The following is a 24,338-nucleotide window of genomic DNA, read 5'->3' as shown; positions in this document are numbered from 1 at the left end:
TACTGTGAACTGTATCAAAACTTTTCTTGGAAATTTTATCAAATTCTATTATACTTAAACTTGTGAAATAGAATGTGAATTTTCAATCTTTTGCGATTTTATGAACATGTACCCTATATCTGAAGTTTAAATTAAATTTGAGCATGTTTCGAAAAATGTATGAGATGTAAATTCGGCGTGACAAGAAGCTTTGTATCAGCATGTGTTATTTCTGTTGTTCCTAAATATATAAGTCAATCATAACGCGTCCAGTTATTAGAGTTGGTATACCACAACGCGGATGGGTCAGTCTATGCGTTGTAATTTAATTTTTAAGTAGTATTAGTAGGCAAAGTTGATTTTTTAATGAAATTCATCAATTCGAAAGACAAAAATGGTTATATTTCAAGTTCTATTGCACATACAGAAATTTCTTGACTAGTTTTGGAAAGGTATTGAAATAAGCTATAATTTGACATATATTTCGATACATTTCAAGGTCACCTCCAGAACACGAAATTGCGGATTTTTGTTTGACCAAAACAGTTTTTTGGACTTTTTGTCCTCAAGGAATGGTTTTAGAGTTTTCTGATGTTCCAGAAAGTTGTAGAAAATTGCAAAACCTTTAATTTGATACCAAATTGAGCAAAATCGGACAATCCGTTCAAGAGATATGACTCTTAGAACTTTTCAAATTCAAGAATTTTTCAAATGGCTATATCTTCTAAACGGTAACATAGAATTTCTTCATTTTTGGACTGATGAAAGATATTGAGTCAGGCTACAACATATCAAAATTTAAAGGAAAACGATAACAGATGTTGGGAGATATAGCCCCTTAAAGTTAGGCAATTTTTGTTTTTGTTTTTAGCGCCTCTTGCGGATGTTTTTGTAACTTGAAATGTTCTAGACAGTTGTAGGGCTTCTCAATACCTTTCATTTGATACCAAGATGGTCAAAATCGGTCAAGCCGTTCTCGAGTTATATCGAAAAAACACTTTTTGCTTTAGGCCGCCATATTTGCTAAACCGCTCGACCGATTTTCAAGTATGATTTGTTGATGAAAACATCTCACTGAGCTCTACAACATACTAAAATTTCAGACCTCTAGCTTTAAGGGAACTGGTCGACGGTATTTCAAAATGGTGGACGGCGGCCATCTTGGATTTTGAAAATGCGAAAAAATGAAATTTTACACCCACATTTCTATAGAAAACTTCAAACCGGAAGTCTCTATCTGTTACTGTTCTCGAGTTATAAGCCAAAGTTTGGCGCACCGGCCGGCAGGCCGGCCGGCAGGCCGGCCGGATCAAAAATTTTCCACCACCATTTTCGTAATGTGGGATGTCTAAAACGTGCTCATACCAAGTTTGAGCCCGATCTGAGGTGGTCGGTTTTTCCGATGATTACAATACTTGGTATGCCACGATTGTGGTATACCAACTAATTATACTTCAGTGTGTCAATTTGTTATTAATTTAATAATTGCACCGTCCTCCACGTTTCAGCGGAGGTATCATCGTGTATATAAATGGATATTTACATTATAAACAAGAATATGGCTAAAAATAATGCCGATTTCTCCTTGGAAGCACGATATTCTCTCTTTTGGAATACTAAGAGAAACACCTTCAGCAAGCAAAATGTTTACTCTGCAGAATCCTGATTCAACAGCCATATCAGATGATACAATGTACCGAGGAAGGCTTCTCTGGCTTCTTTTCGCACAAAATCCCCACCTCAGGATTCACCGCAAATTGCTTCATGAGCGCGATCTCGGTGAGTTAATCACATTTTGCAGCTGTGTTTGTTTTAATATAACATTAAATTTCCATACAAATCATCAATAAATTTCACACACATAAATTGCTTTTACTCCTTGTTTTGCAATTTTTTCATACTGAATATTTTATCAGCATTTCCTTTCGACTTTTGGCTAAAGGAGATAGCTTTTGGATGGTTCACGAAGCCGCATAATTAAAGCATTGCCATAATGTTGGGAAAAAAAGTAGAAAGCCAAGAGAAAGGCCAATGAATGGTGGGTGGAATATCAATTGGGGTTTCTTATCCTTTTGTTGCTTTACCTTGACAAACGAGCAATGCAGCCCCAAGCCATAATAATCGGCTTTACCCTGTTTGCATAATCGACTAAAAAAGCATGGGCAAAGGCTAAGGATAGTGATTTAATGTATTCAGTCCACCCTTGCTCTTCCACTATGTAAACCCTCAACCAGAAAGCTTTTATTTCTTAAGGAATTTAAGGGCAAGAGTAAAAGTATTAATTGACAAGAAAAAAAATTTAAAAAGGGAAGGGATCATTAAAATAAAATCTCTTCAAAAGGAAATTTGAACTTTACACAATCTTAAAACTTTTTTCTCGTAATTATGGTAATCCATTCTGGCTGGGTAAAATGCATGAACGACTACATAATGTCTGAAAATTTGATTTTTCTCAAAACTGGTGAATTTTAGGACATTTTCCTCAATTACCGCCATGAATATTTCTGTAACTTTTCTTTTAAGATATGTACAATTTAATGCTCATACAAATCCTGTCAAACCCAATTTTCGCATTCTCTGTTTTTTAATTTATGGAATATTTTTTATTTATTTTATGTAGGTTACATAAAACAGTTTTTGATTATATACTTTTAGTAGAATATTTCGATTATTCTGTTTTATTTTTCATAGTTGCGTATTATGTTTTATATAATTCTCTAAAATAATTAATTTTATGTTGGTAGAAGAAGTAGTATGGTAAGGAGAGCAATAAATTCCGTAAATTATTCTTCAGTGCCAACCGCATATTATGCACAATTTCATTTTCTATTGCCACTTGTTCCAAAATGATCCTTCCGCATGGGAATTTGCTCTCCATGCAACAAACCATTTCGCTGACAGAAATTTATGTTTATCGTATTAATTCAGTGCTGTACTGTGGTCCATTTTAAATGTGACCAGACACAGAATAGGGCATCATGTAACCTCGAAAATATTTTCGCTGTCCGACAAAATCATGATGTTATGGGATAATGATATAAAATGAAGGGACGCATTTCCAACCAGAAAGTATACCGAGAGAAGACCGACATTGCATATTTGTCCTGTTTATTTATACGAACAAACATAAACGCCCAGACACATCTTTTCGTACGTGGCGTTTGTTAGAGTTGTACTGACATTCACACATTCTGCAGAGAACCCTCGTCTCTTCATTTTATGTCGCCTCACTTTGAACGTGTGTGACACTTCTTCAATGTAATAAAATCCTTTGCGTCCTAACAAAGCTTTCCTACTCTTAATCACTGCCACGAAAATTTGATTTCTGCCTGAGTCAAGAAAATCAAAAGGAAATAATTCATTTACAACGTGAATAGACAGTAAGTACATCAAACAAAGAATTCCTCATTATTCTCATACCCCATCTTTTCTTCAACGATATCATACTCCCAACGATGATAAAGCATTGTTAAGGTGAAAAATTGTACATGTGAAGTGATTTCGAGATGTGTGATGTACAATTTTGATGATGCCCATCCCTTATATTTTCATTTCTCCAGAAAATTTATATTCATAAATTATCTTCACATCGTGAAATATACATATAAAGAAGCTTTTTTAGAAAAATTGATTCAAGACTCACCACCGATTACTTTAAGATTCCTATGCAAAATAAGAATTCTCAATCCTTGAATGCAATGTGCACTATCAAATCAATTAAAGATATCAATTCGTTCAAACATTCTATCATGCATTTATGGATTTCAATATTACAGAACAGATCAATATTATAAATGTGTTATAGCAAAACGTTTATCAGATTATGATGCATTTATAGGGAGGGAGGAATGTCAGCACCTTGCAGCAATTAATATACATAAAATGAATTAAATATTACTTGGTATACTATATATTCTAATTTGGTGCATTACACTGCATTTGCTCATGGCCCAGAGCTTTCTTGAACAATATTTATCTTCGTTATGGTTTTCAATAGAATTTCAGCATCATTAAATACAATATTGATTTATTTTAGTGAAAGGAAGTTTGAGTAAAGTGCAAAAATTTCCAAAGTACGAAGTATGTTGTATAGAAAATTTATGCATTATAATGTTAAAATATGTAATGAAGATCTGCATTACAATTACCTCTCACTAGCCGTGAGATTTTTTGCCATATTTTACAGAGGATGTGCATCTATTGTACAATATTGTTTGCAGTGTGATTAATGTTGCACATTCAAGAGTTTTAACAATGTGTGCCCCTATAATTTTAGAGGAGTTTATGTAGGTACGTTATGTATATCATACCCTGTAGATATACTATAGTAGCGGATAATTAAATTTATACAATTTCTTGTTAATAGAATTTAGTTTTAACTGGAATAATAACGGGAAATTACTTCTTGTTCACAATGCAATGTATGTTATAGTGATTTTTTAAAATAAAACTCTCCTACATAGCTTGGAAAAGTTGGGCTTTTTAGCAGTCATGACGTTGGGATCGAAAATACGTCTGTTTAAAAAAAAAATAAGGATATAATAAAGAAAAAATAATAAACATCTAATATAAAGTATTCAATAGAATATCATTTAATACATTCTTTAATCTTGAATGGTCCACTTTTGTGGAAAATTTTATCCTAATATCGCATGATTTTGAAGAATGCTTCTTAAACTGGAGCTTTTCCTAAAGTCTTCGCATATTCTACTACAAGAGAATTCACATTTCATTTAAATTAAAAAAAAAATCATTCGACAAATTTAATCAAAAATATGTATAGTTTGAGGTATAAAAAAATTCCTTTGAATGCCTCAGTGAAGTATTAAATAGCATGTAAATTCTAGATAAAGATTTCCAATCGAGTATTAATCATTTATACAATTTTCTTTTTAAATAACCCCACTAATATTTTATATCATCAAACAGAGTGTATAAGCCGTGACGTATGTAATGGATTTCTATTTCAATGTTGTCTATTGTGCAACTTTTTTCTCGCACTGTGATGAATATCAATTTTTCCAGGATATTTGTTTTTGCCGAAAATGCAGCTTCAGCAAACATGCTGTGCATTCATATTCAGAAAAATCCCCAGTACGGTGAGATATGCTGATGCTTTCAGCCCTATACGTATATATTTATCTATTCGGTTATTTATATTCTTTTTACCAATCCTCCGAACGCGGCAAAAGTACAATAGTTTTTTTTTCGACAACAAAAAATTCGAAGTGTTATATCAATATGCAGTGTTTTTTGTGACATGAAACAAAAGAAAAGATCTACCCAGGGACACCATCCATGGTCATCTAAAAACTTCACATCTGGGAATCTAAAGAGAATACAACTATCTAGCTGTTGGTGCGAACTGAGGGATTAAGGATTATGTGATTATAGGCAAACCCATATTGTGTCAGATGGGGATTTAAATATTTTCATATATGTTATGTTTGGAACATTTTGCCATTTCTTCACCCTGTATTTAACTTATTTTTCTCAAAATAGGTCAATTGTATGTGATAAAATTCTGTCATTCAGAAAAGCTGTTTGGGCAGCTTTGAATTTGTCAGAGAAAACTTTCTTATTTTGTCACATTTAGTTTTGTGTAGTAACAAGAAACTTCCGAAAGGGTAAACAAGATTGTTTTTTAGACAACCCTGGAGTAAGTTTTACTCTTTTGAACATGAAAGGAAACAAATATGTATATGTACAGTACATTGTATAATATATACAAAGTAAAAGAAAATTGTTTTAAAGATACGACAAATTCTGAGACACTTTTTCCTTATAATATTATATTTTTTTTCCTGCAGAAAAATGAAAGAAATTCATCCGTGACAATATGGATGGTTTATAATTGGATGACTCGCTCGGTTTTATTCTCATCAATAATACCTCTGGAGGGCTTTGAGAGCTGAAATAAATGGAATGGTGGGAAAATGCAGACAAAGTGACGAAAAGACGTGATGGAAAATGAGATTCATTTCCTTTGCTCCGACAAAGCTTTCATCATCAATAACGCGAAAACCAATATTGTTAATGTGAAACGTCCCGAGGATATCTTTTTTGTATTTATTGACAAAATATACTTAATGCATGTGACAAAGCGAACTGAAGGGAAGAATATCGTCCTTGACTTCCCAACACTAACACCACATATACTTCCCAAAGAAGTGCTGAAGGGTGTAAAAGCTCCATAAGGTGTCGACTTGCATATTTATTGACCCACCCTCAATGTTTTCATATTCAATTTACATTAATAGATGAAGAGAGTGGTGCTAAGAAATTCATATTGATTCTTCATTAACCTTCCATCAGACTCGTGTGCAACTTGGAAAGTCCCATACTAGGTCATTACCATGTTTGGGGTGATTTCAAGAGTTACGGAGAAAGAGCTCTTAAATGGTTGTGCCGTACAAGGAATATTTGCAGTGCAGTAAGAGAACTCCATTCGTTCGCATGAATTTTCTGGAGTTGTTTGAAAAACGACAAAACTCACCTGCAAAGTAAATCGAGTAAATTAATGAAAAGAGTAAACGTACAACTCGTCTGAGTAGTTGGTGCATTGAAATAAGTGTATGAGAGTGCAAGAAAATGCAGAGAAACATAAATCCCGGTTCAACCCTGCGTTCAGTGTTCCTAGATGAGAAGCCAACATTGGATATTGTGACAGCACGAAAGAGCATCACGGAGCTCAACAATTTCCGCAATGGTTCACTGACTAATGGCATACCACCCCCTGCTGCTTTCGCTGATGGCCTGGCTGCATTTCAACCAGTATTTAGTATTATGTTAAATACGGCATTTTAAAAGTTTCCCAACTATTGCTACACAATCCTTTTAAATTGTCAAATACATGTGGCTGACTAATGCACACACCATTTCCATTTACTAAATTGATGAGGAATTAAGTTAAATTCTCGGGAGATCAAGTTCAACTATAAAATTTTCTATGTACATTATGTAATATATATTCTGCATATACATTTATCATAGTATATAAAATACAGCGAAGAGGATTAATGCTTTAGTTTAAAATTTCAATCAGCAACCTCATGCATTCGACATTTTCACCAATTGACAGATTCCGGGGTGTTAAAGTTAAATTCCCTAGCTCAATTTTTCATCCAATGTGGCAATATTTTCATTGGCAGACAAACTTTTGAGCACACTAGAATGCACTCCGATAAATTTCACTCAGAGCTTCATAAAGCCATAGAGGGCTTTATATATATTTAAGACGAGGTAAATTGTCGCTTCGCTCCAATTTTCCTCGCCCCGCTTCGCGGGGGGTTTTGCGCTTCGCGCAAATTTTAGAGAGAAAAAAAACTGTGATGATTTATACGTAGATTGGGGTTACTCATCAACCCCAAAAAAATTGCAAAGAGAAGAAATCATTTTCATACAACATTTCCGGCGCCAAATTCAAAAATTCGCAAAAAATGCATGAGAGTTATATGGGGGCTACCTGAAGGGGGGCTTTGGGGGGAAAATGGATACGGCCACTCGAAACCGCCTGTTATAAGGAGCCTCTGTGCCAAATTTCATCGCGATCGGTCAAACGGTGTAGATTTGTATAGCCGAACACGACGGAAGATTAATAACAAACAGACCTTTCTTTATTATATAGATAGATGGAGAGCATTCATCAAACCCAAAGAAAAAAAATTTGCAAAGAGAAGAAATCATTTCCATACAACATTTCCGGCGCCAAATTCAAAAATTCGCAAAAAAAGCATGAGAGTTATATGGGGGCTACCTGAAGGGGGGCTTTGGGGGGAAAATGGATACGGCCACTCGAAACCGCCTGTTATAAGGAGCCTCTGTGCCAAATTTCATCGCGATCGGTCAAACGGTGTAGATTTGTATAGCCGAACACGACGGAAGATTACCAACAAACAGACCTTTCTTTATTATATAGATGGAGAGCTCTCATCAAACCCAAAAGAAAAATTTGCAAAGCGAAGAAATCATTTTCATACAACATTTCCGGCGCCAAATTCAAAAATTCGCAAAAACTGCATGACTGTTATATGGGGGCTACCTGAAGGGGGGCTTTGGGGGGAAAATGGATACGGCCACTCGAAACCGCCTGTTATAAGGAGCCTCTGTGCCAAATTTCATCGCGATCGGTCAAACGGTGTAGATTTGTATAGCCGAACACGACGGAAGATTACCAACAAACAGACCTTTCTTTATTATATAGATGGAGAGCTCTCATCAAACCCAAAAGAAAAATTTGCAAAGCGAAGAAATCATTTTCATACAACATTTCCGGCGCCAAATTCAAAAATTCGCAAAAACTGCATGACTGTTATATGGGGGCTACCTGAAGGGGGGCTTTGGGGGGAAAATGGATACGGCCACTCGAAACCGCCTGTTATAAGGAGCCTCTGTACCAAATTTCATCGCGATCGGTCAAACGGTGTAGATTTGTATAGCCGAACACGACGGAAGATTACCAACAAACAGACCTTTCTTTATTATATAGATGGAGAGCACGCATCGAACACAAAAGGAAAAATTTTGCAAAGAGAAGAAATCATTTTCATACAACATTTCGGGCGCCAAATTCAAAAATTCGCAAAAAATGCATGAGAGTTATATGGGGGCTACCTGAAGGGGGGCTTTGGGGGGAAAATGGATACGGCCACTCGAAAGCGCCTGATATAAGGGGCCTCTGTACCAAATTTCATCGCGATCGGTCAAACGGTGTAGATTTGTATAGCTGTACAGACACGAAGATTAATAACAAACAGACCTTTCTTTATTATATAGATAGATGGAGAGCATTCATCAAACCCAAAGAAAAAAAACAAATTCAAAGAGAAGAAATCATTTCCATACAACATTTCCGGCGCCAAATTCAAAAATTCGCAAAAAAAGCATGAGAGTTATATGGGGGCTACCCGAAGGGGGGCTTTGGGGGGAAAATGAATACGGCCACTCGAAACCGCCTGTTATAAGGAGCCTCTGTGCCAAATTTCATCGCGATCGGTCAAACGGTGTAGATTTGTATAGCCGAACACGACGGAAGATTACCAACAAACAGACCTTTCTTTATTATATAGATATGGAAGAAGTCAAAAGTTTTAAGACAAACTTGAACTTTATAATTCCCCCAACTTAATTAATTGATCTGAAAATGTGTGAAAGGGAAGTTCCAGATATATTTGTCATTTCAATATTTTCTCAACTATATTGTTTTTTTTTAACGTTAAAAATACATGAAAATAGAGAAAATATATATTTACATACAATTTTTCGCATATAGCCCTAGTTGTTGCGCGTCGTGAAATAAGTTCATAGTGATGACATACAATTTTTTTTAGAGAGATTGAAACAATGCTGAATCGCCAGGAAAATAAGAAGATGTGGTCTTCCCTCTAATTTACACGTTTATTCTTCTTCTCTGCACCTACACGGGCCTCTTGAGGGGTTTTCTCGCAGACGAGTTGATCTCTGATGCTCTTCGTTGCGGCTGTACGTCTCTGGTGGTGCACAGGATGATTCAAATCCCTCGTATCTTCTTCAGCCGGCGACGAGCGTCTCCCAGGTTCTTCTCGTGGTGCTTCTTCTCGACGGGCGTCTTCTCGACGGGGGTTTTGTGTCGCCCCGGAGATTAGTGTGCAGAGTTTGAGCTTCTCTGACACGCGCGGGAATTTGGCGTCCCGGCGATGATATACACTGGGCGTTGGACTTGCCCAAATGAAGCGCACGTACGGGAGTTTAACGTCCCGACGGGAATGAGCACTGGGATTGAGCTTCCCAGGTCGTGAGGTGCTTCGGTGTGCTAGTGCTGGTGCTTCCTGTCCAGCCAAACGGTGATAAATCGCACCTTTGGGATGTGGAACGCTCAACGGGCACAGAGCTTCCGACTCAACGGGATGAAACTTTCCCGGAGGTTGTCAGGCACCAAAACGTGAGTCTCCCTGACTGACCAGGTCCTCGTAGATCCTTCAGCAACGGTGGTGCACAGCTCCTTCAATTTGTATCGGGCGCCAGCTCCCAAGATAAGGAGCTTGAAGGAGGTTCCGCGTCGTTCTTCGCTCTCCGATGAGGAATTCTTGCAGTCACCGCGATGGCTTCCGGCGGGAGGACTTCAGACTGTGGCACTGCACAACTTTTATCTATTTTTGGGAATATAAGAGAGAAATTATGAGTCTCTTCTTAATGAGCTCCCATGGCAGACTAACTACCCACTGCCACAGCAGTGGGATACAAGGAACAGAACATACACTAAAACATACACAAGTGCCGTCACTACCCCTCCCCTTTTTGGAGGCTTTTCAAATGATTCAGTTGGCATTCCTGTGTGGGATAAATTTGAAAATGTGCACGTTACATCACCCACAAGTTGTGAAAAGAAAAAAACAATAAAAAAAGAAAAGGGGATGAACGTGGGAACCCCTTATGCTCCAACCAGAAGGGTTTTGGAAAGACACTGTATAATGTATATTAGCTCAATTTTAACCCAGCACCTTAACTTAATTTAAATAATGAATCTTAGGGCTAGCAACATAAGAATATTTTATAAAAAAAAAGAATGAACATATAATTCAGAATCGAGCTTTGAGAACAATCTTTTACCCATGTCTCGCGCTGCCAATTCCGCTGAATGCCTTAAGACCAATTTGATTAAAAGTAAGAGAACAATTTATAGGCTAAGGGCTTAAATTAAAATTAACCAGACATAATCAATATATAGATTTGAGATCATCTTAGAGATCTCTTATTATTAAGAGGCTCAAATAATATTTATAATTCAACAAAAGAAATCATCACTCCTCAGTTCAACCTCCCACATCTTTCTTCTATCATGATTTGGTAATCATCATGATCACCCGAGCTTTCGGACAAGAATAAAGGTGAAAGGGACATTTCAAGAAACATTTTGTTATTCATACATTTGGCAAATTCTTAGGATGATCTTTTGCAGAATGGAGGGTCTCATTGAAGGTATTCAAAATTGAAATTTTATTTTCTGCTGAAAGACAAAGCTTTTCTTAAGCAGATTAAGATAATAATAAGTTTTCTTTCACAAAGCTTCTTGAGCTTGCTTCAGTTATATTTAATTTTCAATCATAGAGCTTCTTATGCTCTCTTCACCATTTTCGAAATAAATTCTTCTTTCAAAGACCTCTCGTCCTTTCTCCTTCCGTGGACTCTCTCCACCATCTTCTCCACATCAATGGTCTCTCCTTCCTTACCAGCATTCGCTATTAGCAACACGGAGCTGCTTGTATGGGGAAAGGTATGATGGGATGAATGGAACTTTTCTTCCATTTCTTCTCCTTCTTCTTATCTTCTATGATCTCCTCGCAAACTCGTAAGATTTGACCCACGCGTAATTCGCATAACGTGAGCCTTTGACACGGATGTGGGGTCGAAAGATCATGGCTCCGTGATCCTGACTGGCACATTGCGCGAGCTTCGCCGCACGTATAGGTCTCACATACGATTTGGATTTTTCCCACTTCCGCAAGTTTTTTAGACCCCCAACTCAGACACACTCCCCCTGAGGCATACTCCGTCACACCCACTCGACACGACACGGTCCTCCCCTGCTCACTCAGTCTTCCACTATTATCGGTCGTCCGAGCTTCCGGGGATTCTCGCATAGGTCACGTCTTGCGGCCCATAAGTCGAAGACACCAAAAGAACGAGGAAGGGGTGAGTCTAAATTGGGGTTCGGCAAAACCTACTTCCCTGGGGTCCATCCGCATACGCATGAGAATAAATACCGGCTACGTAGACACTTTTCTGCCTACCCGGCAATGTGGTCGCCAGGTAACGAACGTCAGGAGTCCTTCTATTTTTCATGACTATTTTTTTTCCGCGGATTAGACGAGGATGCGAAAAGAATATTGACTCTACATATTAGGTGGGATGGGTCCTATGCATCTTGTGCATGAAATTTCTTTAGGATTTGGAAGGATGGATTTATTTGGATTCTGCCAAGTGCAGGGGAAAAGATTCAAGGAACAAACATCTTCGATTACGAATCAACCGAATGCCATCCGAAAGAGCTCCTGCCACCTAGGACAGAATATGACTCAGACAAACTTCAAACGGGACTCTCACCAAGGATGTTCCAAGGCAGAGCGACAACTTTTAGGGAGCGACCCTTCAGGTGCTCATGCAAAATCTTTCCTCATTTTATGACTATTGAGGATCCAACAATAGTTAAACATTAAATTGGCAATCCGATACCTTCCTTCGGATTAAACAAAATAAATAAGGAGGGAGTTAGAAAAGGCAGTAAGAACCTAGTTCCAGCGGAACTTGCTTTAATCTCCTTAGCTCCTTGCAATAAATGACAAAAGGGTGATTACTCAATCTCTGAACAGCCTCAGATCCCCTTTGTTGCGAATAAAATCGCTCAATCTTGTGATTTTCTTTCGTTTCAAAATCCAAGTAAAATTTTAATAAATTTAAATTGAGACATACCCATCTGTATAAAAATTTGAAAAGGAAAAATATTGAATAAAATCCAAAATCTTGGGATTTTATAAAGAATTATTGACGTTAATCTGATTTTATATCTTTCTTGTGATATCGTGCAATTCTCCCTGTATTAATATCTTCGAGCTCGTAGGTATCTCCTTGAACTGACACAACTCTCGCTTTGAGCCACCGAAGAAATTTATGCTGAATGCCCTTAGCCTGATCTGACTGGCCAAAATTACGCCGCCATACCAGATCTCCCACTTTAAAAGCAACAACGCGTTTTCGCAGATTGTAACCCTTTGAATTTTTATCGTGTGCATCTCGCAATTTAGGAATTACTTTCTTTCGGGCATTCTCAAGCATTTTCAGTCTCTCCTGTAAACCCAAAGGAGGCTGCATTGAATTAATAGTGTACTGGTCAGCATTCATTATCATTTCCTGCCCAAAATTAATAAAATAAGGCGTCATTTTTGTACCCTCATGAACCGCAGAATTAATAGCGCACTGAATTTGGTGGAGATTGTCTGCCCACTCTTTATGTTGCTTCTTAATAAAAGCCCTCATTGAGGTAACTATGGTGCGATTTACTCTTTCGGTTGGATTCGATTGGGGGTGATATAACGGCGTTTTCCAATGTTGGATACCGCGACTTTGGAGGAATGACTTAAATGCTTTTGACTCAAATTGTACTCCATTATCAGATAAAATAATTTGGGGAGTGCCGAACACACAAAAAATACGATTCTCAAGTACATCGATGAGCATATGGGTCTTAGCGCTTCTAAGGGGGAATGCTAAGACAAATTTAGAGAAACGGTCAACTACTACTAAAATGTCTGTATATCCTTTGGAGGATTTTACAAGAGGCCCAATATAATCAAGGGAAAGGATCTGCCATGGCCTTGTGGCTTCAACAAATTTTCCCATCGGGGGAGCTAAAGGTACATTAGGTGCCTTTGAGGCTTTACAAATTTGGCAGTCCTTGATCCATTTGCTAATTTCTTTTCTCATTTTTGGCCAATAATAGTAGTAGGACACACGACTGAGGGTTTTAAAATAACCAAAATGCCCTGCAGTCGGCTCATCGTGGTACTTTCGAATCACCTCCGCGCGATCCTCCTTCGGAACCACCATCTTCCACCTATGCTCCACCACACCGAGATCATTTTGTGCTCTACAGAGCTTAAACAGACGTCCTTGCTCCATCTTGTATTCGGGATGTTTTTCTGGGCTATTCTTGACTTTGTCCAGGAGTGAGCCATACCAGGCATCGCGGACTTCGGCGAGGGAATCTACATTGAGGCATCTCGATAGGGCATCAGGGACAATATTTTCCCTTCCCGGACGATGGCGCACATCAAAATCAAATTCCTGCAGCCTCAAAATCCAACGAGCAAGACGGCCACGAGCCTCCTTAAGACGCAAAAGCCACTGCAGCGCAGAATGATCGGTTTCCACTACAAACCGTGCTCCCACAAGATATTGCCGGAACTTCTCGATGCTATACAACACTCCCAAAAGCTCCTGCTCCGTTGTGGTATAATTTCGCTCAGCTGCCGTAAATTTCCGGGACATATAAGCGATAACCCGCTCTTCATCCTCCTCTCCTTGTACTAGGACACCTCCGCATCCGAAGTCGCTGCTATCGGTTTTAACGCGGAAAGGTTTGGAGTAGTCGGCGGTGGCTAATATGGGCGCGGAAACTAAAGCCTGCTTGAGCTTCTCGAAAGCCCCATCTGCCTCAGCAGTCCATTCGATGGTCTTAGGCTTTCCTTTCAGGAGATTTGTGAGCGGTAGGATTGTGGTAGAAAAGTTGGGGATAAACTTCCTATACCAAGACATCATCCCGATGACCTGTCGCAAACCCTTTACAGTTCTTGGAGGGGTGAGGGTCAATATGGCATCCACTTTCTCGGTGTTCGTTGAGATTCCTTCCGGAGAAACTGTCAATCCAAGGAAACTCAACTCTGGCACACAAAATTTGGACTTGGCCAGATTGATGGTCAAATTTGCTTTCTTGAGCCGATGTGCCACCTCGGGTTTCAAAATCAGGGGTAACAACAAGGATGTCATCAAGGTAATAGTAGACAAAGGGTTCGAGATCATGACCAAGGACAAGGGACATCAACCGGGCCATGCTCATAGGGGAATTCACCAAACCAAAAGGGGTTCTTTGAAAACAGTAGAGCTTTCGCCCTGGAAGAGCGAAAGCAGTTTTCTGTTGATCCGCAGGGTTTAGTGGAATTTGGAAAAAGGCCTCGGATAGATCGACGCTGGATAGGTACTGAGTACCGGACAATTGTGATAAGATTGCTTCGATATGAGGAAGGGGGTAGGTGTCTCTCACCGTGACACTGTTGAGTCCCCGCGCATCCAGACAAAATCTGATCCGCCCATCCTTTTTGTCTCTGATTGTTACAGGGTTTAACCAAGGAGTCGGTTCGCACTCCCGAATGACTCCACGCTTTAAGAGTCGATCTAGTTCCACATCCACAGCCTTCATCAGATGAGTAGGGACTGGGTAACAACGCTGATGGACAGGGGTATTGTCAAGGGTTTCGATCTTGTGGGTAATCAAGGGGGTGCGACCAAAATTGTCCTCCGTAGTGATGGGAAATTGGGGAATAACATCGTCAAGACGAGCCCTCTCCTCACTGCTAAGGACCACAGGATTCTTGCTTAACGCTGCGCAGTTTGGAGGCTTAGGCTTGACTATCGTGATGCCAAATTTGAACCAAAAATCCACACCTAAAATCAATGGGGAGGTCAAATCAGGGACAACCAAGACAGGTAACAAGTGGGTTTCGCCGTTAAAAGAAAAGGGAACATCTACAAGTTCAACACATTCGTGCATGCTTCCATCGGCGGTACGGATGTATGTGGCATTTTTAGGATTTCTTCCCATCAGATGGATATCCTTCAATAACTCCTCTGATCCTTTGCCCAAGCATGTGTGGGTAGCTCCACTGTCCAATAATCCCACAATTTCATGCTCAAAAATTTTCACCTTCGCATAAGGTCTACAATCATCATCGCTGGGGGTTCCCAATGGGACATCATTTACTTCCCCAATTGTAACTGCAGATCCTTGAGATGCTTGGGTTATATTTGGGTGCAAGATGGGGAGAGGATCATTAAAATCAATCAAATCTGAGCAACCAAACACATCCTCAGTGAAGTCGATTAAAGTTGTTTCCTTCACTAATCCACCAGCCGCTATTGTTTGAGGAACTTCTGAACTCAAAGATGTTGTATCCTTTTTGGTATCCTCTTTAGGATCTTCATATAATGGGATTTTCTGTAAAACGCGCTCTAATTCATCATCTGATTCCTCAATACTCAATTCAAAAGCATCTATTTCATCGCAAAAATATTCATCGTTAATTTCAAAATCTTTATCTATGCTGCTGACAACTCTGGGATTGTTTTTATTTTTCCTATGACGTTTGCGTTTATTTATCGTGACTTGAGGGATTGTAGGAGATCTCCCGGTATCCACCATCCCTCCTAGTGTCCCGGAGCTGCTTCCCCCGAACACGTGGGACAATTCCTCCTGACCACATTCTCAGCACCACATCCGTAGCATAATACTCTAGCACGGCGAGGCTGAGTGCACTGTTCCAGTGGGTGATCTCCCAGGTAGCAATTGACGCACATGGACGAAGTATTGCGAGGACGTGGCGGTGTGGATGATTCAGAATTTCTTCTGTTATTCCGCGGGAAATTCCTTCGAGGAGCTGCTGTGGTATTCACTGCATCCACAGCTGATAAACCACGAGATGGTTTTGGGCGTGAGGAATCTTCGCTAGCGATCAACATATTGTTCTCAATAATGCGGAGTGCTTTTTCCATTTCAGAGACAGAAGAAAATTCCCTGAGAAGGATTGATTCCCGGATCCTGGGATGCAGATTCCTACGGATCATTTGAATCTGGGTCCCCTCATCAAGGGGTGCCTCCAATTCACGGAACAAAGCACGGATATCCGCAATAAATACTCCCACACGCTCACCATCACGTTGCTTCCTCTCCTCCAGCCTCCTACGCACGGATAAATCGCAATCACTACGATCAAAGGTAACTCTAATGGCACTCGCGAAATCTTCCCACCTTGTAAACAATTCACACGAACGGTACCACTTCAAAGCATCGCCACTCAAACATAAATGCACACTGGAAAGCACTGATTCCGTAGCCACTCTCTGCGCATTAGCCATCCGCTCCATTTCACGGAGGAAAGTTCCCACTCGTGGTCCCCGGAGATCTCCAGAAAATGTAATGCCCCAATCCTTCAGTGGAATGGGCTTAAAGGTGCTGAGACTTCTCAACGGAGCAGAAGCGGAGTCAACGGCAGAAGAATTGAGGCTTCCTGGCTGAGATTGTGCCTCATGTTGGGGATCGCTTAAGCCTTGGGGAGCTTCTTGTCCACCAACAGCCCCGAGTTCTTCAGGGATGCTCTCCAGAGAGTGATATGTAGTGGCATTTAAGTTCGAATTAAATCTCCCTGTCGATGCCATGCGTGGGATGCGTGACTGCAGTGGCGTCTGCTCGTATTGGGATCTGGATGTCGCTTGAGGGGCGTTTTGGAACTGAAGTTGAGCGACTTTATCTACCAGGGTATTCATTGTGGATGCTAAAGTATTCATCTGTGCATGCATCGTGTTGGAATTCCTTTGCATTTCCCGGTAAATATCGCTGTTCCTGGATTCCAGGGTTGCCAAATATTCACTTGTGGCTGTCCCAAACGATTCTACCATCTCACGATTAGCCCTTACTTCCCTTTCTAGGTTCTGAAACCTTTCTTCCCATCTAATTATTGGGGTGCCTCGGCCACTCCCAAATATCGTCGGAGATCGCACAGGAATGGACGATTGAGGGGTGTTAGCAACCGAGGTGGTGGGTGGTTGCTGCACCGTATTAGTGGGTGGTTGTTCGGTGGTGGTAGGTGGTGGTTGGTTCGTGGAGGGATTTCTTCGAGTTCCGACCATTGTGACAAACAAACAAGGAAAATTCAGGAATAAATCTCAATATCAGCGAATAAATTCGCCTCAAAATGACCAAAATTTGCGAATAAATCGCTTCAAAATGACCAGAATCTCCGTGGATAAATGCTTACACCCACGAAATTCTTAATTCAACAACATATAAATCATAAACATGCAAGAAAACATGCGAAGAATGTCGCCTTAAATTCCCACAAAATCTCGAATTAAATTCTTTATCAGGGAAAAATTTTCAAAGAATTAATCGAGGAAATCAGGCGGAGAATTGGCCTCCATATAAAATCAACTTGAATTTAATTCAAATTGAAGCAATAAATTGTTCAGGAAAAATAATTTAATAAAAATTAACTTTAAATTTAATTTGCAAATTAAAATCCTGCAAGGGGATTCTTCTACTTTACAAAAAAGAAAAAACAGCAAAAAAGAAAAAAAAATCTTTTGCTCCCGGATGTCTCCACAACGGGTGATTTTCAAAGTGCCCCCTAAATGAAACTTTGACCCAATGGCAAAATTAATTGAAATATTAAAATAATTGCAATATTAAAATAGATTCACTTTCGCTTTCAGGCCACAATTCTTTGGGGGTCCCGTATGGGGATTTCTAAAGGGGCTCCAAACGGTGATGGGGAAATAAATTTCGCACAAAGGTCCCCCAAAATGTTCGCTGAAAGGGGCTTTGTTTGGGGGTTGCGGTATTCCGGGAATCGCAAGTTCAAAAGATCTTCGTACAAAAAAAAATTCACAATTTGACCCCCACAGAAAATACTTATTCCTCTCTGGAGGTGAAAATTTGCCGGCTCTCTACAGGAATCACTAAAGGGATCAATTTTCTAATTATGGGTATCCCTTCAGGGGCATGAGATTTTACCAACAGGGTACTTACCTGGTTCGCCACGGGTTGGGCGCCAATGAAACAATGCTGAATCGCCAGGAAAATAAGAAGATGTGGTCTTCCCTCTAATTTACACGTTTATTCTTCTTCTCTGCACCTACACGGGCCTCTTGAGGGGTTTTCTCGCAGACGAGTTGATCTCTGATGCTCTTCGTTGCGGCTGTACGTCTCTGGTGGTGCACAGGATGATTCAAATCCCTCGTATCTTCTTCAGCCGGCGACGAGCGTCTCCCAGGTTCTTCTCGTGGTGCTTCTTCTCGACGGGCGTCTTCTCGACGGGGGTTTTGTGTCGCCCCGGAGATTAGTGTGCAGAGTTTGAGCTTCTCTGACACGCGCGGGAATTTGGCGTCCCGGCGATGATATACACTGGGCGTTGGACTTGCCCAAATGAAGCGCACGTACGGGAGTTTAACGTCCCGACGGGAATGAGCACTGGGATTGAGCTTCCCAGGTCGTGAGGTGCTTCGGTGTGCTAGTGCTGGTGCTTCCTGTCCAGCCAAACGGTGATAAATCGCACCTTTGGGATGTGGAACGCTCAACGGGCACAGAGCTTCCGACTCAACGGGATGAAACTTTCCCGGAGGTTGTCAGGCACCAAAACGTGAGTCTCCCTGACTGACCAGGTCCTCGTAGATCCTTCAGCAACGGTGGTGCACAGCTCCTTCAATTTGTATCGGGCGCCAGCTCCCAAGATAAGGAGCTTGAAGGAGGTTCCGCGTCGTTCTTCGCTCTCCGATGAGGAATTCTTGCAGTCACCGCGATGGCTTCCGGCGGGAGGACTTCAGACTGTGGCACTGCACAACTTTTATCTATTTTTGGGAATATAAGAGAGAAATTATGAGTCTCTTCTTAATGAGCTCCCATGGCAGACTAACTACCCACTGCCACAGCAGTGGGATACAAGGAACAGAACATACACTAAAACATACACAAGTGCCGTCACTACCCCTCCCCTTTTTGGAGGCTTTTCAAATGATTCAGTTGGCATTCCTGTGTGGGATAAATTTGAAAATGTGCACGTTACAAGATTAAAAGGAAAAAAATGTTCGTCATGGACAATTCCAAGCAATCCAGATGAGTTACGGGAATTTGTATAAAATCATAACATTTTGGCCAAATGATAAAAAAGCGTAAAAAGCTTGTATCAAAAAGTTCCTGAATTTTGGTACCAATATTCACGCACCATATATACTCAATACATTAGCCAGCATGATAGTTAGGCTCTTTTTTTCTCATATTTTAATAGGACATCGTTTATGAAAATGCCAAGCCAATTAATATAATTCTACGAGCAATGGGTGCTCTTCCGATTTCAAAGCCACGTGGGGGTGAAAGTGAATTCAAATTAACATCCATACCAATGATATATTCCTTTATTGTCTTAGTGGCGCTTATGGTGAGTTTTTTTTTAGGAAAAAAAACTTTAATTAATGTAGAGTTTACACTACACAACTTTACTTTTTTTTTTTATTATGTTGTCTGATTGCAAAATCTTTACTAATGGAATCCTATCCTGTGGGTTGAACTAACCCAAACATCAGACGTATGTGGTATTTGTGGTAATCAAACGGATAGCTCTAGTCCGCAATCTGGAGGGACGTTTTGAGGAAGCTGTAATAGCATATTTGTTCCTTGTCAACTTGCTACCGGTGGTAATAGTACCAATGATGTGGTACGAATCGAGTAAGGTGGTAGGTGTTTGGAATCGATGGAGTGATTTTGAGGTACGTTTCCCGGAAGTGTTTCACCTGTGTTTTATAATATATACAAAACACAGGTCTCACCCAAAGCATGATTTATCTTTCTCTTTTATGCTTTATGTGAGAGACTTCCAAGTTCATTTGTTTAAGGAATACCCTCGGAAATCCGCTAAAAGTTGTAACAATTTTCCAGTTGCTCTACTTTAAAGTCTCCAAGAGATCCTTGGCCATAAATTTGAAGACGAAAGCTCTTATTATTGCTATCGTTCTACCTCTGCTTGCATCCCTGTCTGTTGTCGTGACGCACGTGACGATGGTACATTTTCGTATATCACAAGTAAGTGAAATTACATTACACCTGTGCTCCTTATGGAATTGGTATAATTCACCTTACAAACCCACTAATACATACAACACCATCGATTCCTCTTAAATTGCTGCATTCAATACACAAAGGTGATTCCGTATTGCTTCTTGGATACCTTAACGTACATGATGGGAGCTTACTGGTATCTATCTTGTGAAACACTGAGTGCAGCTGCCAATGTACTGGCTGATGATTTTCAGAAGGTAAGAGAGCAATGAATTCCACCTAAAATGTGTGATTGTAATGGCCCATTGTAATTAAATACAAATTGTTTTCCCACCTACACCCTCTAAAATCAATAGAATGGCCGCCTGTCGATGAGTTGATGCTTCATTGTATAGTATACCTATAGACTGCATTGAAAATCGAATGACATTCTACACCAATTGCACAGCTACTTTACTATGAGTCATACTAATTCAGAGATGAAGCACTCAGCGTTTGATTTATAATTAAAATTAATTATCTTCAATAAGAAAAGGAAAGTTGAGATTTTCATATTACTTGAAAATCTTTTGCTTAAATGAAATATCACTACAATTTACTTAAATATCTCTTTGATATTTAAAGCTTTAATAAGTGCTTAATTAGGAAAAGTTCTAAAGTTTTATAATTTTAATACTTTCTGGTCTGTTTATTTTCATTTTCGATAAAAGCTTATTGAGATATTTGAGAAGTTTAAAAGCTTTTACATCTACTTAAAATTTAAAAGATTATAATCATAATTTTTTAAATCAATTGAAATAAATTCTTACTTGATATTGGTAGATACATCTTCAGATTTTAAGATCTTAGGGTGGGGTGGGAGTAATAAAAAAAAATCTTCATATTTTAAATACCATATTCTGAAGAAGTTTTTCCAAAAAAAAAATTCCACTACGATTTTATCGATTTCATAGCTTCATATAAGCGCTCTCTATATAAGAAATTCTTTGCAGCAGTAGGAATGCAACTACATATGTGTATTTTCTAGTTCTTGTTTTGTTCATAGCAGCATGTAAACAATTGAATGTGGTGGTTTTGCGGAATGTAAGGAAATATGTAGCATAGAAATTGTGCTGCATATTTGGCGGTTTGGTTGTCACCCCATGGCACAATTAAGCATTTAACATTTATTTGCTAAGTAAGCAACCCTCTTTGCCTGGTCAGGCTTTAATATTGCCTCATTTTCAATTACAAAAGGCACTGCGCCACATTGGTCCGGCGGCAATGGTGGCAGAGTATAGGGCATTGTGGCTTCGATTGAGCAAACTTGCACGAGATACGGGTACGGCCACTTGTTACACATTCACCTTCATCAACTTGTATCTCTTCTTCATCATCACCCTCTCGATCTATGGGCTGATGTCGCAATTGTCTGAGGGGTTTGGAATAAAGGATATTGGATTGGCTGTTACTGCATTCTCCAGCATTGGGTTGTTGTTCTTTATCTGTGACGAGGCTCACTATGCCTCTCACAATGTACGCACCAACTTTCAAAAGAAGCTCCTCATGGTGGAACTCAATTGGATGAACATCGACGCACAGACAGAGGTAGCTTATATTGGCCCTCTGTTATATTGGCCATTCTTGTACATCACAATTTTCAATTTCAACCCACTCTTGTGTATCGATTTTCCCCTTGAGATGATTTTCCAATTTTCCCTTTTAAAGTCAATCCACCAAAATTTACCTTGTCATTGTTCTTCCGCAGATAAACATGTTTCTGAGAGCAACGGAAATGAATCCCGCCAATATCAACTTGGGTGGCTTTTTTGACGTCAACAGGAATCTCTTTAAGTCACTTCTCACCACAATGGTCACATATTTGGTTGTCTTACTACAGTTCCAAATTAGCATTCCCGATGACACCATACCCCAGTCCACAACTGACTTCACACCAACAGAAAGCTCTAATTAAGGGATGTTTTTATTGATGTTTTAACAATAAAGCAAATTAAGTACCTCACATATCAACCTGGTTGTTACCATGTCAAATAAAAAGAGAGATTCTTCTTTACGTTCGCATTGGTGTGCTTTCACGACCGTCGGGGGAAGACCACAAATTATCCATACAAGGGAAGTGAAGATTGTATAGATATGTAATGTTTTTTTTTCTCGTAAGTATTATAGGTAGGTATGTATGTATAATTGGGTGTAATCATCACATATGTATGTACCTATATGATTATGTTGTTATTTAGGGACATGTATTTTTTGAATGTACAAAAAATGATTATAATGTAAATAGGATATAGGGTAAATGTGTATCAAGTACTTTTATAATAAACTAACTCTGGAATAAAACTACCCCATAAATTTTATATGAAAATGTTTCCGCGAAATTCTTAATTAATTTTCAGAAAAAATGCACTATATAATTAATATTTAATTAGGGAACCTATAAATTATTAAATTCTTTCTAAATAGTCATTGAAAACCTTTGGTGTTTAAAATTAAAACTGCGGTGTCCGTCCAATAAACCCAATAAATGTGAGATATTTGCAAAATTTCAAATTAAAAGTCAATCATAACGCGTCCAGTTATTAGAGTTGGTATACCACAACGCGGATGGGTCAGTCTATGCGTTGTAATATAATTTGTGAGCAGAATTAGTAGGCAAAGTTGATTTTTTTAATGAAATTTATCAATATGAAAGATAAAAATGCTCATATCTCTGGTTGTATAAGACCTACAGAAATTTCTTGACTAGTTATAAAAAGGTATTGAAATAAGCTATAATCTGACATATATTTCGATATATTTCAAGGTCACCTCCAGAACATAAAATGGCGGATTTTTGTTCTACCAAAACAGTTTTTTGCACTTTTTGGCCTCAAGGAGTGGTTCTAGAGGTTTCTAATGTTCTAAAAAGTTGTAGATTATTGCAAAACCTTTAATTTGATACCAAATTGAGCAAAATTGGACAAGCAGAACAGAAGATATGGCTATTAGAACTTTTCAAATTCAAGAATTTTTCAAATGGCTATATCTTCTAAACGGCGACATAGATTTTCTTCATTTTCGGACTGGTGCAAGATTATTAGTCCTTCTACAACATATCAAAATTTAAAGGAAATCTATAACAGATCTTCGGAGATATAGCCCCTTAAAACTAGGAAATTTTTGTTTTTGATTTTAGCGCCTCTTGCGGATGTTTTTGTAACTTTGAATGTTCTAGACATTTGTAGGGCTTCTTGAATCCTTTCATTTGATACCAAGGTGGTCAAAATCGGTCAAGCCGTTCTCGAGTTATATCGAAAAAACACTTTTTGCTTTAGGTCGCCATATTTGCTAAACGGCTTGACCGATTTTCAAGTATGAGTTATCGATGAAAATGTCTCATTGAGCACTACAACATACTAAAATTTCAGACTTATAACTATAAGGGAAGTGATTGACGTTATTTCAAAATGGCGGATGGCGGCCATCTTGGATTTTGAAAATGCGAAAAAATGAAATTTTACACCCACATTTCTATATAAAACTTCAAACCGGAAGTCTCTATCTGTTACCGTTCTCGAGATATAAGATAAAGTTTGGACCACCGGAAGGCCGGCCGGAAGGCCGGCCGGCCGGCAGGCCGGCCTGCCGTCCGGGACTCTAAACTTTGCCTTATAGCTTGAGAACGGTAACAGATAGAGACTTCCGGTTTGAAGTTTTCTATAGAAATGTGGGTGTAAAATTTCATTTTTTCGCATTTTCGAAATCCAAGATGGCCGCCGTCCGCCATTTTGAAATAGCGTCAACCACTTCCTTTATAGCTAGAGGTCTGAAATTTTAGTATGTTGTAGAGCTCAGTGAGACGTTTTCATCAACAATTCATACTTCAAAATCGGTCAAGCGGTTTAGCAAATATGGCGGCCTAAAGCAAAAAGTGTTTTTTCGATATATCTCGAGAACGGCTTGACCGATTTTGACCATCTTGGTATCAAATGAAAGGTATTGAGAAGCCCTACAACTGTTTAGAACA

At 39.2% G+C, this 24,338-nt stretch overlaps 1 protein-coding gene across 1 annotated transcript; it reads left to right on the top strand.

Annotated features, from left to right (window-relative positions):
- The first annotated feature begins 6,351 nt into the window (after positions 1 to 6,351).
- On the top strand, positions 6,352 to 22,354 carry LOC129797589 (gustatory and odorant receptor 24). The gene is made up of 7 exons (XM_055840335.1): positions 6,352 to 6,753; positions 19,566 to 19,715; positions 19,861 to 20,043; positions 20,213 to 20,356; positions 20,476 to 20,589; positions 21,569 to 21,919; positions 22,080 to 22,354. Exons 1-7 carry the CDS (start codon positions 6,571 to 6,573, stop codon positions 22,284 to 22,286), a joined length of 1,332 nt encoding a protein of 443 aa, XP_055696310.1. The 5' UTR covers positions 6,352 to 6,570; the 3' UTR covers positions 22,287 to 22,354.
- The last annotated feature ends 1,984 nt before the right edge of the window (positions 22,355 to 24,338 follow it).

This window comes from Lutzomyia longipalpis, chromosome 1, assembly GCF_024334085.1.
Source record: "Lutzomyia longipalpis isolate SR_M1_2022 chromosome 1, ASM2433408v1".
NCBI lineage: Eukaryota > Metazoa > Arthropoda > Insecta > Diptera > Psychodidae > Lutzomyia > Lutzomyia longipalpis.
The sequence above is the reverse complement of the archived record's forward strand: the minus strand, read 5'-3'. Positions and strand labels throughout refer to the sequence as shown.

What these genes read in the sequence shown, in the direction of transcription:
- LOC129797589 (XM_055840335.1), top strand. Translation starts at nt 6,571, where the DNA reads ATGCAGAGAAACATAAATCCCGGTTCAACCCTGCGTTCAGTGTTCCTA. An exon ending in TTGTCTTAGTGGCGCTTATG is followed by an intron (nt 19,716 to 19,860) that starts GTGAGTTTTTTT and finishes CCCAAACATCAG; the next exon opens with ACGTATGTGGTATTTGTGGT. An exon ending in ATCGATGGAGTGATTTTGAG is followed by an intron (nt 20,044 to 20,212) that starts GTACGTTTCCCG and finishes ACAATTTTCCAG; the next exon opens with TTGCTCTACTTTAAAGTCTC.